The sequence below is a fragment of the Punctularia strigosozonata genome (assembly GCF_000264995.1).
Source record: "Punctularia strigosozonata HHB-11173 SS5 unplaced genomic scaffold PUNSTscaffold_8, whole genome shotgun sequence".
Classification (NCBI taxonomy): Eukaryota; Fungi; Basidiomycota; class Agaricomycetes; order Corticiales; family Punctulariaceae; genus Punctularia; species Punctularia strigosozonata.
In genome coordinates this window covers 1,495,858-1,509,671 of record NW_006767440.1, presented here as the reverse complement: position 1 = coordinate 1,509,671, position 13,814 = coordinate 1,495,858, and the positions used below count along the sequence as shown (strand labels likewise).

Here is a 13,814-nt window from a genome sequence, read left to right as displayed (position 1 = left end):
AGTGCATTCTATATAGTGGCAGTGGCTCCGGGAGGAGACTCGGCCAGACGGATCGTGTTCGCGAGTGATGCTCGTGGTCCTCGGTTGCTTCAATTTGGAAGGGGCTTTCGAGGCATAGTTGTCTACTTTCTATTTGTATTAGGACGATGTCTATATTACATAGCGATGGTAGCATTCAGGCCGCGGAGAACCTCAGGCGGAAACATGGGGGTGATAATGTACGCTTGCCATGCCATACCGAGTCAACTCAGAGAAGGGCATAAGCAGGCAAAGCACGGAAGCTCAACCGTGATACGTCGTGGGCTGGGCGTCGCATCATCTGCGGCGCCAGGTGCAGTCTATGGCCGACTCCCCGCAGTGCGCGGGGCAGTGTTCATGCGGGTGCGCCATGCAGCCCACGCAGTCCCAGGCTTCAAGCGATTCAGACCTCGTGTTTCGGGGGACGGGGTCCTTCTGCACGGCAGAACGAAAGGCTTCATACACCATCTTGCGCTTGTCGTGGGAAGGCGCATGTTGGGAGTAAAGGCGACTGGAGATGTTCTGCTCATGCACCAATAGATTTTCTTGCGTGAGTGGTACGAACTGAGCACGGGGCAGGTTGGTGAACATCAATTCGTTGTTTGACGTCGGAGTGCTCGCGGGTGAGACGGCCAACGCAGGCGCGTCGGGGTACGGACTAGCCCCTGCAGATCGCTGTCGCGACGAGAGTTCCCGACTTGAATGTTTGCAAGCCTGGTTCTTCATGGCGTGCTGCTGTAGACTGAGACCGGACGTACGCCGTCCTAGTGAGGCCCGGCTGGATTTTGACCTCAGTTGAGCGGCGTGTCTCGTTCCGTTCTCGATGAATTCGCTCGGCGTGATCGAGTTGCGAAGTGTGGATGCAGCCCTTGGTGTGTAAGTTGGCGTGTATGGCGGCGTGTACGACACAGACCGCCCCTGCTCGAAGGTAATTTGCGGCGAGACATGGGGATCGAAGTAATTGTCCGGCTCTGTTGTCATTGTGACTGACGATCCCGGCGAAGAGATGTCGGATACACTCCTCGGCGAAGGGGGGTTGAATACAAAGGGTGGCAGAGGCGGTCGGGCTCGAGGCTGGAAGAATGGGCAGTTCTCCATGTTGTCCTCGCGTTAACGATATAGGGGATAGGTAGGGGAATGCTAGAAGAAGGCGGGAGTTTATATCTTGTCGAGCCGCAAAGCAACGGGAAATGCGTGGTGGACAGTCTCTCAACAACGTTGCAATCCGCTATAGCGTCCGCTGATCGTGTCCCGCATGCAAAGCCTGCGACAATGCGCTGAATGCGACGGGCGTGGCCTAATTCGAAGTCAAGAATGCCACAACCCTGGTTTGTTGGCCCACGAAGCCTGGATCTCAGCCGCCGAAAAGAGCCCCAAGCCATGGCCACCGTTGCCCCTGGGTTGAATAGAAAGGCATGGTCACATTGGGGCCGTGACTTGCCACGACAAGGCCAAACGATGCCCCACCGTCCACCAGAAACCAAGGCCAGTGATCATTCAGGATCGACGAGGTGGTGAATCCATGCCAATTGAACCCCCGTCTTTCTACACCCGTTCCCTCATGCGCATCTGCCGACAATTGCAGCGGTTCACCGGTTATGGGCGTCCTGAACGTCAAGTGTTGCCAGACAAGGCCCCAGTACAGCGCTGGGATCGAAGCCCTTGGGGAACACTTGTCGCACGTTAACGTTTATCCGGGTGGTACGGAGGTACCGCGCGTACGGAAGCCATTCTTCATCCTCGTTTTCAGAAGCGGTAGGCGCCGAAAGATGCGCGGGTAAGCTTGCGTCTAGGATGCGAGGGACACCTGGATGAACGTCCATAATATGGATAAGGAGGTGGATCAAAACACGCGGAGGAGGATACGGACCATGATAGGCTCGACGGCATCGGGGTCCGGACATAATTACAACATCACCGGAACGCAGTAGAATGGGCGTCGGGGGATCGTCTCGAGTTGCAGAGCCGATGAGGAATATGGCTGCGCACCCGAGTCTGAGAGATTTCTGGTGAGATGTCAGATATCCGTTAACAAAAGAACGACATACGAGATTGAAACGAGAGGCGACGTTGCACAGACTTCGGAGCGATCGACGTGAGCCATCAGCGTATCCTACGGCGCTGTTTGTAAGAGCGTGATCCTTCCGGAGCAGAACGAGAGTGACGTACGTTCGTCTGGTAGAAATTCACGATACCCGCGTCGGGTTCTGAGAAATAGGGTCATTGAAAGAGAATGTGTCGGGGATGACAACCTACCGTATGTATGATTCCAATCCTTCCAATCCTCCCCTTCTGCACCCCAGTCCAAATGGACGCCTGAAAAGATGTTCTCCCAAGGCACGCTCGCAACAGCGTCTTTGCAGAGCTTCCGCACCGGTGTCGCGATTTCGCCTTTTCCTCTGGTAAAGTCGTACTGTTTGGTCCCCCAATGGTAAAACCAGCCGATGTTCGCCCATCTCAGCTTCGGGAGCAGCTGCGAGGCCGGAAGTGGTGGTACCGTAAGGGAGGGAGCCGGCGCGGGCTTGGGGATCGAAAGCAGCTCCGGAAGAGACGAGGGAGAGGCAGGAGGGTTAGATACGAGTTCTCGTGGTCCGGACGGAGATGCCGAGGACGGTGGAGGCGCCGTAAACGTTGACGCAAGAAGGTTTATGGGTGCTGTACTCTCCGGATCGGCCAGATACGTGTTCCAGAGCCCATCTGTGGGCATGTCATAGTGTGCGTCAAGGTTGGTCGGGTTTGGATGGCGGGCGTGATCTCGCAAAGCCCATTTCACGAGATTCCTTTGCTCAGGTGCAGATATGAATGATGGCAACAGCACGAGCCCTGTTAGTCATCCTGCTCGTCCTCAATCCGCCTACTTGATTCATAGGTAATCAGGACTTACCAGGGATAGACGGCACGGTGTAGCCTCGTCTACTCCCAGCGTCGAATGCTTCCGTTTCAATAGCGCGTGGATTGCCCCTCCAGCATCCTAGTTCGCGGTCATCATCCAGAGCAGCCAAATCGAGCACGTCGTCGAGATTTGGTGGTGGAAAGCGGGCCTTGTATCGCTTCTCTGCGGCGCGAAAGGGTGTCCAGTCTTGACTGACCTGGGGGTCCCGTTTCTTCGTTGTCTTGATATGCTTTCGCAACGCCTTTCTATACGAGCGACTGGTCGGATCGTGTAAATCTGCTTCTACCGCCGTCGGCGACATCTCCTCGTAGAAATATAACTTGACAAATGGACAACGATATTGGCAGCAGTGGCAGCTGGAAACCTCTCGTGAATGATTGCACTGCCACGGGCGCCTGTACACAAGTATCACACGGGGTCCGGGGAACTGAGTCACGACGCAATACTTACAGCCGTTTTCAAAAATCATGAGCGCGGCACCAGAAACGAGACGCGCGTCGTGAACGACCCTAAAGTAGGGTTACCGCCAGATCAGCGAGCCGGCGAGCTCAGGAGGTCAGCCAGCTCAGGCATTTAGACGGGATCGTATTGCTGTTGTGGTCTGAGGAGTGCCCGAGCATAAGGGAGCCAAAGGTTAGCCCGATTTTGAGCTCGAGATACGATGTGCAATGTTTCTGGGGGTTTCTGGTTCCCTCAACTTGATGCTCCCGGCGGATTGTCTTTCACCCATTCTGTCAACTTCCACTCGCCTATGGGATCTTCTTGATAGCGGGCTACACCTTAATTTGGAGCAGTACACTTGTACAATGGTTGCCCCTCAGTGAGCCATGCTGCTGCTGGCAGTAACCCTAATATAAGGGTCTTACCCAATGCTCCCCAATGACGAGTCGACGATGAGTTCCCAAACATCTCGTTGTCGAAAACATCGGTAGACTCCTGGGACACATATTTGATCATACAGAGGCTGGACTGTGTCCAGATTTGCTGGATGTAGCATCCATACTCATGGTTCACATTCACTGACGCTATCCTTGCCTGCTACTGGGAAATTGCTCGTTAATACCTTTGAATATCATGTTTACCACTCCTCAGAATCATCCTCTGAGCTCCTCACGCGTATTTTGATCATTTCCATGCTATCCTAGGGCGCATCATCGTAGAGTTCGTCGTCGAACACAATGTGCTGGCGGCAAACCCAGCTTTGGGGTCATTCACGACGCGCATCTCGTTTCTGGTGCCGCGCTCATGATTTTTGAAAACGGCTGTAATCAGAAAATGAGGAGTGGACACAACACGAAGTCACGGATAACGGACGGGATTGACTTGGGTCGCAACAACTCATTGGAAACCCTTGAATACCCAATCCGGAGGGAGCTCGAGATATGGATGCGACCTCAATTCCGCTGCGGACGCTCTTTCCTCCGGATTACTGGTGTAGGAACATCAGTCAGCTTCAATAATGAGCCATGCGGATGAATCACACTGACATCGCGAAGCACTTGAGGCGGAAGTCATCCGCAAGAGAGGACAGAACAACATCTTTGGGGACAGGAGGGTCCGCTTCTTTGTTGTACAACTAAAGAAGGTGCGTCAGACGAACGTCTCAGCTTTCGGCTCACAGCTTAGCTTACCTTGAACATTACCGCAATCGCCTCGCTTTCGCCGCTCCACGGACGTCGGCCGGTCCACATCTCGAGCACCACGCATCCGAGACTCCAGATGTCAACCTTAGCATCGTATCCTTGCTTTCCACTTCTCACAATCTCCGGCGCCATCCAAAAAACGGTTCCCACTAGCGGCGAGTGTGCCGCTTGGACATTCGAGGCTTGCATGTGCTTGGAAACAGCGAAGTCGGAAATCTTGCACACTCCTGATGCTTCAACAAGGATATTATCCGCCTTCAAATCCTACGAGCGCGATCAGCGAAACAGTACGAGCCAAAAAAGAGCACGAAATAGCTGACTCTGTGCAAGATGCCTTTTGAGTGAAGGTACTCCAGGCCGGTAAGGATCTGCTCAGTAAACGATTTCGTCACCTCCTCTTTGAATCTGCCATGCTTGCGCAGGCAATGCCCAATGGATCCACCGGGTACATACTCCAGAAAGCTGCAAGACAGTTAGCCAACCACTGTAACGTGAGGAGAATACACAGTGCTAACATGTTCAAAAAATTTGGAGTCTCTTCGAATCCGAGGTACTGGACGATGTGCGAATGGTCTAGATCTTTGAGTGTCTCGCTTTCAGTCTTCAGCGCCGTCACGCAGGCCCGGTCCATTTCTTCATCGGCCATAGTGTGTGATAACTCCACTTGTTTGACCGTTATGATCTCGCCGGTGGTAGCGTTCAACGCTAGATAGACACGGCCGTACTTCCCCTTCCCAATGAGCTCGCCGCGCATCCATTTGAAGATGGCTATGGGAAAGGGCCAGGTAAGGAAATGATGTCGCATATGAGGCATCCACTCACGCTCGCTGGCAGATCCCGCGTTTAGCGGAACCTCGTTCAATTTCCTCCCCCATAACTTGACGTTCCTGCGACGTGGCATAGTTTCGGACATATGCGAAGGGAGTTCATGGCGGCGTCTTTGCTCTGCAGCGACCGTCCTGAGGGACATTTTGCCTTGAAAGCTCTTGGAGGCCATAGGTGACGCGGGGGCGACTGGATTCTCCGGCGAAGCGCCACCAACGGGCGATTCGATGACGGTTTCGTCGAGCTGATGCTCAGGAAAGAAGGTATCGAGCTTGTCGTACATGGCCCCCACGGGTGGACGGGCGAAATCGAGCTCCTTCCGCCATGGCCCAATGGGGAGCGTCCTTTGAGGAAGTTGCGAAGGCGTGGGCTCTTCAATGCGAAGAGGTTGCAACCTAGGTCCTTTGACGGCAAGACTTGGCCTTGAAATCGGAAGCGACGACCTGGTGTCGCTGTCCTCTTCGTCGCAAACCCTCGACCCATCATTGTCTGAGGTCCCTGTGAAGACTGCCATCGTTGTAGCAGAGCGTCGTATGTTCGTTGAAACGAGGATTATAACAAGGGTTGGTTAACACACTCGGGACGAGGGAGAGGGGGGTATCCAGCCAACCTCAGTCGATCTTTAAAGTATACGAGATGTACTGGTTCCGTTATATCCGTTTTGGAGCCTGTGCTTGGTTGTGCCATATTGCACAACGCTCAGCGCTCATGAATGATTTCCAGTGCTTAACCGGTGTTCGCTGATGGTCAAGTATCAATGCTTCCCGATGAAAGTGATGAAATAACGCCAGAGCGGGTGATACGGTGCTGTGTATCTAGCTTCGCACACCCTTGACTGGTTTCAAAAGTTGCGGCATGCAAGGCTCGAGCAGTCCAACAGCCTCCGTCGTATACAGTCGTCAAGTCCAGTAATGATGCATGAGAGTGTGGTTCATCTTTCGAGTCATGGTGGAGTGCCTTGTTTATCGATACTCCGTGTTTATGCAGGTATCGGTGCATGCAGGTAGCGATGAATGCTCGTGGAAATGATCTATGCAGTGAAACGGGATGAGGATGGCATACGGCCGCGTTGCCGACGTGAAGTTTCGGTGACGCGCTTCGGCACTCCGCGTCTCCTCCCCTTCGGCCAGACCATATCTTACCAACTCGTTACTCGCGCCCTGGCCTACGCTACACTCGACATTCGCTTCTGCAAGGCGGTCTTTGACTGGCCATAATAATCTCTACATGTCGCTATGGCTGCCCCGCTCATCGTCTGCCGTGACTCGCACCCATAGCCTCGCCGTTGCCCGCTCGGCGTCCTTGGCCCTAAGCCGACGGGGCTCGGCGAGGGCGCTCCCCATCGTTCTCCTCCTGCGCCCCGACTCAGCGCTCCAAAGACGGCACGAGAGCACCCAGCCTCCGCCTTCCGGCAAGGCCTCTGCGAGCACCCACGCACCCTCTTCGTCTTCCGAGCCGTCTACGGGCGCGGAGGGCAAGTCCGGTCCACCTGCGCCCCCGAAGCAGCCGCTCGCCACGCGCGTATGGAGCAAGGTGAAGCACGAGGCGGCCCACTACTGGAATGGCTCGAAGCTGCTCGTCAGGGAGGTCCGAATTTCGTCCAGGTTGCAGTGGAAGATCCTGCAGGGCGAGCCTTTGACCCGACGTGAGCGCAGGCAGGTCAGAATACATACAGTTCTCGCATTCCCCCACGAACTGACGCACGATGACATCCACAGTTGAAACGTACGACATCCGATCTCCTGCGTCTCATCCCGTTTGCGGTCTTCGTCATCGTGCCGTTCATGGAGTTCTTGCTTCCCGTGGCGCTCAAACTCTTCCCTAACATGCTTCCCTCTACGTTCGAAGATAAGTTTGCAGCGGTACGTTGGTTCTCACCAATGGCCGTGCACAATCTAAGCTTACTCTACCCGCAGGAAGAGAAACAGCGTAAGCTGCTTCGCGTCCGTCTAGACATGGCCAACTTCCTTCAAGAAACCCTCCGCGAATCGCCACTCAAGGCCAACGCGCACATCGTTGGTAGCGATGCATTCAAGGAGTTCTTCCGGAAGGTACGTCCCCGTCCCCCGCCACCGAACAAAGAGCCTCCCACCTGACATCACACCCTCACCCGCAGCTGCGGTCGACCGGCGAGTCACCCTCCGCACAGGACATTATCTCCGTAGCCCGCCTCTTCGACGATGACCTCACCCTCGACAACCTTTCCCGGCCGCAGCTTGTCTCCATGTGCCGCTACATGGGCATCAATGCCTTCGGGACCGACAACTTCCTCCGTGGCACCATCCGCGCCCGCCTCACCCAGCTCCGGCGGGACGACCAGCTCATCAATGCCGAAGGCGTCGACTCGCTCTCCACCTCCGAGCTCCAAGCCGCCTGCCAATCGCGCGGCATCCGCACCTCGGGCGTCTCACCTGCCCGCCTCCGCGAGGAGCTCACCACCTGGATCGACCTCCACCTCCACAACCGCGTCAGCGGCGTCCTCCTCGTCCTCGGCCGCGCCTTCCAGTTTGACCGCACGCCAGGCACAGACGAGGACGGCAAGACTTCCGTCGTCCGTAGCCTTGAGAGCGTGCTCAGCGGCCTGCCCGACAACCTCCTGAATGAGGCCGAACTCGAGGTCGACTCGGACAAGGCGAGCTACAAGCAGAAGCTCGAGGTGCTGCAGCAGCAGGAAGAGCTGATCGAGGACGAGGAAGAGCAAGAGGAGAAAGAGGAGGAGTCCCGCCGTGCGAAGCGCGAGGCCGACGAACGCGCCAAGCGCGAAGAGGAGGCTCGCCTCGCGCAGTCGCTTCTGCCCGAGTCCGAGCTGCGCCCGGAGGAGCCGAAGGAAGTTTCGGAGGACGACGCGCGGATGACGACCGAGCAGCTCAAGGAGCTCGGTGCCGCGCTCTCCATCCTCTCTGCCAAGTCTTCCGTCCTCAAGGAGCGCTCCGAGCTTCGCGCGCTGATGGAGGAGAACCTACAGGCCGAGGAGGACCCCAAGTCCCCCTCGGGCGCGCTCACCAAGCGCATCCGCTCGATGCTCACCAAGATCGACCAGCAGATCCAGGCGTACGACGAGCGCGTCGGCAACTCGCTCCAGATGATCACATGCGACAGCCAGGGTAGGATTTCTGTGCAGGACCTCGAGAAGGCGTTGGCTGTGATCAAGCATCGACCGGACGAAGACGTGGCGCACAAGGTGATCCTGAAGCTCGACGTGGACAAGGATGGATACGTCGAGCTCGAGCATGTGCTGGGTCTGGTCCGCGAGGAGGGCTTGGGTACGTCTTCGCTCTTCCTTGCTAGAATCGCAAAGCTGAGGATGAATCATAGGCACACTCCTCGACGACGAGACGCAATCCATTATCGGCCAGGGCAAGGAAATCATGAACAGCAAACCCGTCAGCAAACCGCGCAAGGAGGACATCGTGCAAGACCACGAGTAGATTGCTCGCAAAAGTACTAGCCTATCGGATGTGCCATAGACATAGATCAACATAAACACCCTTTGCGTTCCATGCCGGATGTGTTGCCCTCTGGACAGATCACAGTTGTGGGCGTCACGCACTCAAGAATTGCATTCCTAGATGCGCAAATGACGCATCTCGCGAGCCGAGCACAGCAAGGCCGTTTTACGGACCACTACAGTATAGCAAGGGACATGCAAAGAAGGAAACAAACATAACACACTCAAGCAAGCGGCGCGTCCCACCAAGCCGTGTTGAAGTGTTTCTCTGGGAAATACCTTGCCCTCACCGTCCTACCACCGAAGTACCTCCCATCCAGCTCGCGCACCGTCTTCCATGCGCCAGCTGGTCCGGCAAACACAACAAATATTCGGACAGCTTCCTCAGGGTTCTCGGGTGGCGGGCTGAGGAGGTGCACGACGACGCGCTCAACTGTCCCGTTCTTCGAGCACTCATCGCCTGAAAGAAAGAAAACGCGTCGTTTTAACGCAGGACGCGGACGGGAGCTGAAGCAAGAGCGTACCAATCTCGCCTCTCAAATCTTCATCGTCCGCATCCTCCGGCCCCACCATATTAGTGAGCACGACCACCCTACTCGGCTCGCCGAATCGCATCTTATCCTCCCTCGTCTTCGCGTCCTCGTTGTCGTTGATAATCCTCCCCATCCCCTTCCCGGCGAGCCCAATCCCCTTGCCTCCATTCTGTGCCTGTGCCTGTGCCGCTTTCTTCCCCTTTCCGGCGGAGACCTGCTCGACGGTGAGCGCATTGACAATGCCTTGGCCGTCCGCGCCGAGACCCTGCCCTTCCTTATGCCCCCACTTGGCCATGAGACGGGCGGCGAATCCGGCGGGGTCGGGTCTGCATCAAGATATATCAGTGTTCGTGGCATCGATGGATGAAGACACGGAACGGACCTTTTCACGGGTTCGTCTGCGGGTGCAGGTGATGCAGATCCAGCGCTACCCCCGCTGCCCCCAGGAGCGAGCGAAGCTAACCTCGCTGCGATCGCTGCAGCAGCGTTCTTCTTGCTCTGCACTGCCGCGTCCAGCGCCCCAGGCGGCGGAGGGGGAGGGGCTGGTCGCGGTGCGAACGGGTTGAAGCCCAGTTCTTCTTCGATTCCACCCTCCAGCTCGGGTGCCCTTGCCATAGGCGGAACGGACGAGGGAACAGAAGGCGTGTGAGGGGATGGGAAAGGAGGTCCTGTCATGCCTGCCGAGGAAGGGAAAGGCGGCATCGGTATGTTGGGCGGGAAAGGCGGGATAACACTCGCGATAGCAACGGCACTCGGGGGGAAAGGAGGCATAGTCACCGGTATGCCAGGAGGTGGCAAAGCGGTCGGTGCCGTTTGGGGCGGGGAAACCCCCGGGCCAGCTGTCTCGCTCGTGGATAGTTTGGCGGGCTCATCGTCCTCCATGGGCGTGGCGGTCCCGCTGACAGGCGCCGTCGGCGGAGCGGCAGGTTTTACGAACCCCGGCTGGGACATGGCCAACCGACGTTGATAAGCCTCGTCACCGGTCATATCTGGCGGCGGTGCACTGGACAATCCTTGGGACATCGCGAGACGCCGCTGGTATGCTTCATCGCCGGTCATGTCCTTGCTCACAACGACGGGTGCCGACGGAGCGGATGCACCGAGCCCACGAGGACGGTCGTCGTAGTCATCCTCCATGAATCGGCCTAAAGGCTTTGCTGAATATCTCGTGAGGTTTATAGTACGGAGAGAGCGTACCAGCTTTTCTTGGCCTTTCGTCTTCGGAACCACTCTCCTCATCCTCGGAGTAACTAAGGCTGCGTCTGTGCCGCTTGCGCTCGCGCTCTTCGATTGCACGTCGGCGGCGATCCTCACGCTCGCGCTGCTTCCACATCTTGAACTCATTGTAGTCGTTGGGCCGATTCGGGTCGTATGGCTCAAGTGGATCCCATACCGCAACTTGATGAGCGTTCTTATTCTATAGAGTTGCATCCAATTCAGTTCGAGTACGATCGGGGTGACGACGTTACATACCTTCTTTCCCTTTCGCTTTCCACCACCACCGCCGCCGCCGCCGCCTCCCTGACGACCCTTGTTTTGCACCCGGAAGCCATTCACGTCTTCGTCCAGGACCATCGACGGTGGTTTGATCTTCTTTCCCCACCCTTGCGTCTGTTGCGCCGGTGCCGCCTCTGCCTCCACGCTCTTCGCCGCCGGCGTCACGAGTTGCGGCTCGGCGAAAATGACGGCCGTGGCCGAGACGGATGCCGCAGACGGTGGCGTAAACGCAATCGATGCCCCGAGCGGTATCGAGGGCTTGACCTCGGCTTTTGCTTGCTTGCGGCGCACGGGCGCGAAGGCGAGCGCGGCGGACCATCCTTTGTGAGCCGGGTCGGAGAGCGAGATTTCAGAACAAACGGTCACGGGTGCGTTTCTACGCAGAGCGAGAAGAAAAGATACCGGCTGTGGACTTGGTCGCTGCCGCTGATGCTGTTGCCGGCGCCGCAGCGGTCGGGCTGGGAGCGGGGGCGCCGGCGCTGGTCGCTTCGGAGGTTGAGGCGGCTGGTAGGGTCGGCGCAGCCGCTGCGTCGTCTTTCTTGTCGTTCGGCTGAGCCTGCGAGATGGTAGAGGAGATTGCTGCTCCTGAAGAGAACTTCAGGCCACCGTAGAGTCCGCCGGCCGACATGCTGGAGTGGCGGTAAGAGAGAAGGAGGAAATGCGCCTCGCAAGTTCCCACCGTGAACTAACCACCATCCATGTACAGCGAGCGCTACAGACTATGTAACGAGATCTTTGGCTGTGTGCGAATTTAACTTACAGAATACATACTAATCAAGCCATGGTTCCATCGAGTTCTTTCGAGAGAAGTACAGAGCCATGGGGAAGCGATGGAACCGACGGATTGACATTACCCCATATCTTCGAACTGATTTGCCTCGGTCCACACCAGGTGCTGTCCACAGGAGGATAAGGGTGCCGTCATTGATGATACATAGCTCGAAGAGACCTGCAGCGGAGGATGTCGGAGCCCTGTAACGTCACAGAACCAGGTCTCGCGGGTCAGGGAATTAGAGTAGCGTAGACCGGCGACTTGAACGACCAACAGCGGAAGCAAGACATCCTAAATCGGCGTTCTGTATGGATCACTAACGCTGCATAAGAAATCAAAACGTTATCGAGCGTACACGACGGCTGCGTCGGTTCGGTATAAGCACCAGTCCATACATGATCATTATTGGAAGTAGTAGGCTGTCGTCGATGTACAATGATTCCGACGAGATCTGAATGGTTCCTGTTTTCAATGTACATGTTACCTTCTATTCAAGCCATGGCTCGATAATGTAATTCCTCCGCAATCCCCTCAACAGCACAGAAGCTGGCGAGCTGTTGAAATGTTTCGCCGCCTTAAAGGTATCGTTCCATTTACTGGAACCGTCGAAGTCGAAGATGCGCCAGTCGTACGTCCGTCCAGTGTAAGGTGATGGAAGGGACGGATAAGCACCAGGCGACCTAGGTGCGCTGAGGATGTTCCTGTGTCTGACATCCCCATGTGTAATACGAAATCGGGATATCTCATCGAACATGCTCAATATCTGATCCCTAATGCATATTAGATCATGTGGAATGAGCAGACTGGAGGGACACACTTGATATCATCGGTTAATTCTCCACCCAAAGGAAGATGTTCACCGCCGAGTTCTTCCAATAGAAGTATGGAGACGCGCGGCGGAGAAGGAACCGACGGGTTTGTCCCATATATATCGACACTGCCCCGTCGTTTATCTGACCTGCCTCGATCCACACCGTGAGCAATCCAGGGGAGGATAACGGAGCCGTCGTCGATGGGAGCCTCGAAGAGACCGAAGCAGCGGGGAATGACGGAGCCCTGTAATGTTTCCATCTCGTCGTAGAACCACGTCTCGCGGTTCAAGGAATCTGAATATCGGCGACCGGCGACTTTGACAACCAACGGTGGGAGCAAGACATCCGAAATCATCGTCCCGTCTGGATCACAAACTCGTGAAACCTTGGCTCGATATACGGTACCGCATCTCCCGTGAGAAAGTTGTTCCCCGAGCGATAGCTCCATATGCAAGGAAGCTGAGGGTGGTAGCAGAGAGGGTGGACGCGGGGGAGCACCCTGAGGTTCAGGATAATTGCCGTCCTCAACATCACAGTAGTCAACAGGGACGGCCACTCTCGAAAGGTCGGTGACGAGGTGCTTGTCCTTAAAGAGGCCAACTACGCTCAAACGCGCCACCGCGTTGAGTTCCTTGAAAGGGAGCATATGAATGAGCGTGCTCTTTGACAGCACACAAACGGCACACCAGATACTGTTTCCCCATATATGTCAGAAAAGAAGGTCCAAAGCAATATGTAGGGACGAATATTCACGGCGATCGAAGTCGTACTAATTATATGTTACCTTCACTTCGTCAACCCCGTCGAATCGTCAGTCACAGGCCGGTCACATTGATAGCCGACTTAGTCATCAAGCACTTTGGTGCTCCGAATCTGACTGGCCTTGATACATTCCTTAAACTCCGCTCGGCTAACCATCACGCAGCGTTACAATGCATACAGTCCTTGTCGTTGGCGGCTTTCTGGTGGATGAAAAATGTGAAATACACTTGGATACGTCTTTAAATGACCTCGTAAGATTTACAGTAAGTAGATTATGTAAAAGGGACGATGATGCAGATGCAATATCATGGTAAGTTATATACACGTTATGTGTCCAGAAAGCCTTGTATCTACTCCATGCTGCATGATAAGTGCATCAAGTGGGTACATCTTATGCACTGTCCAACTATAGCCTGCATGCTATGCTGGCAAGATTGACGGCGATAATCAATAATAGCAGTATTGATATTACGTGCCAAAGACACATAGACAGTCCGTGAATGGTGTTACGACATGTCCATTATTGGTGCACAGCGTCGCGCAGCGCGCGCTCATGACCTAGCAACTACCATTAAGGCCAAAGGCTGGTAAGTACAGTTATAGCATTCACA

General features: G+C 55.6%; 5 protein-coding genes across 5 annotated transcripts; 1 reads left to right on the top strand and 4 right to left on the bottom strand.

Annotated features, from left to right (window-relative positions):
* Positions 1–397: 397 nt before the first annotated feature.
* Positions 398–3,212, bottom strand: PUNSTDRAFT_144502 (uncharacterized protein; the record flags this gene model as incomplete). Its single annotated transcript, XM_007385095.1, has 6 exons — positions 398–1,825; positions 1,889–2,013; positions 2,067–2,131; positions 2,188–2,225; positions 2,275–2,841; positions 2,903–3,212. The coding sequence occupies 6 exons, from the start codon at positions 3,210–3,212 to the stop codon at positions 1,608–1,610; spliced, it is 1,323 nt and encodes a 440-aa protein (XP_007385157.1). The 3' UTR covers positions 398–1,607.
* Positions 3,213–4,249: 1,037 nt separating this feature from the next.
* Positions 4,250–5,308, bottom strand: PUNSTDRAFT_69537 (kinase-like protein; the record flags this gene model as incomplete). The annotated part of the gene is made up of 5 exons (XM_007385094.1): positions 4,250–4,340; positions 4,399–4,487; positions 4,543–4,818; positions 4,875–5,016; positions 5,070–5,308. The coding sequence occupies 5 exons, from the start codon at positions 5,306–5,308 to the stop codon at positions 4,250–4,252; spliced, it is 837 nt and encodes a 278-aa protein (XP_007385156.1).
* A 1,208-nt stretch (positions 5,309–6,516) lies between these two features.
* Positions 6,517–8,896, top strand: PUNSTDRAFT_88848 (LETM1-domain-containing protein). Its single transcript, XM_007385093.1, has 5 exons — positions 6,517–7,038; positions 7,098–7,241; positions 7,296–7,430; positions 7,496–8,642; positions 8,695–8,896. Exons 1-5 carry the CDS (start codon positions 6,607–6,609, stop codon positions 8,805–8,807), a joined length of 1,971 nt encoding a protein of 656 aa, XP_007385155.1. The 5' UTR covers positions 6,517–6,606; the 3' UTR covers positions 8,808–8,896.
* A 119-nt stretch (positions 8,897–9,015) lies between these two features.
* PUNSTDRAFT_104276 (uncharacterized protein) lies at positions 9,016–11,537 on the bottom strand. Its single transcript, XM_007385092.1, has 6 exons — positions 11,260–11,537; positions 10,834–11,177; positions 10,558–10,777; positions 9,743–10,505; positions 9,352–9,686; positions 9,016–9,287 (listed from the first exon to the last, which is right to left on the bottom strand). Exons 1-6 carry the CDS (start codon positions 11,483–11,485, stop codon positions 9,052–9,054), a joined length of 2,124 nt encoding a protein of 707 aa, XP_007385154.1. The 5' UTR covers positions 11,486–11,537; the 3' UTR covers positions 9,016–9,051.
* Positions 11,538–12,116: 579 nt separating this feature from the next.
* PUNSTDRAFT_135564 (uncharacterized protein) lies at positions 12,117–13,087 on the bottom strand (the record flags this gene model as incomplete). Its single annotated transcript, XM_007385091.1, has 2 exons — positions 12,117–12,399; positions 12,447–13,087. The coding sequence occupies 2 exons, from the start codon at positions 13,085–13,087 to the stop codon at positions 12,117–12,119; spliced, it is 924 nt and encodes a 307-aa protein (XP_007385153.1).
* Positions 13,088–13,814: the final 727 nt, after the last annotated feature.

What these genes read in the sequence shown, in the direction of transcription:
- PUNSTDRAFT_104276 (XM_007385092.1), bottom strand. Translation starts at nt 11,485, where the DNA reads ATGTCGGCCGGCGGACTCTACGGTGGCCTGAAGTTCTCTTCAGGAGCA. An exon ending in AGCGACCAAGTCCACAGCCG is followed by an intron (nt 11,178 to 11,259) that starts GTATCTTTTCTT and finishes CGGCTCACAAAG; the next exon opens with GATGGTCCGCCGCGCTCGCC. An exon ending in GCAGACGAACCCGTGAAAAG is followed by an intron (nt 9,687 to 9,742) that starts GTCCGTTCCGTG and finishes ATCTTGATGCAG; the next exon opens with ACCCGACCCCGCCGGATTCG.
- PUNSTDRAFT_88848 (XM_007385093.1), top strand. Translation starts at nt 6,607, where the DNA reads ATGTCGCTATGGCTGCCCCGCTCATCGTCTGCCGTGACTCGCACCCAT. An exon ending in TCGAAGATAAGTTTGCAGCG is followed by an intron (nt 7,242 to 7,295) that starts GTACGTTGGTTC and finishes CTCTACCCGCAG; the next exon opens with GAAGAGAAACAGCGTAAGCT. An exon ending in TCAAGGAGTTCTTCCGGAAG is followed by an intron (nt 7,431 to 7,495) that starts GTACGTCCCCGT and finishes CCTCACCCGCAG; the next exon opens with CTGCGGTCGACCGGCGAGTC.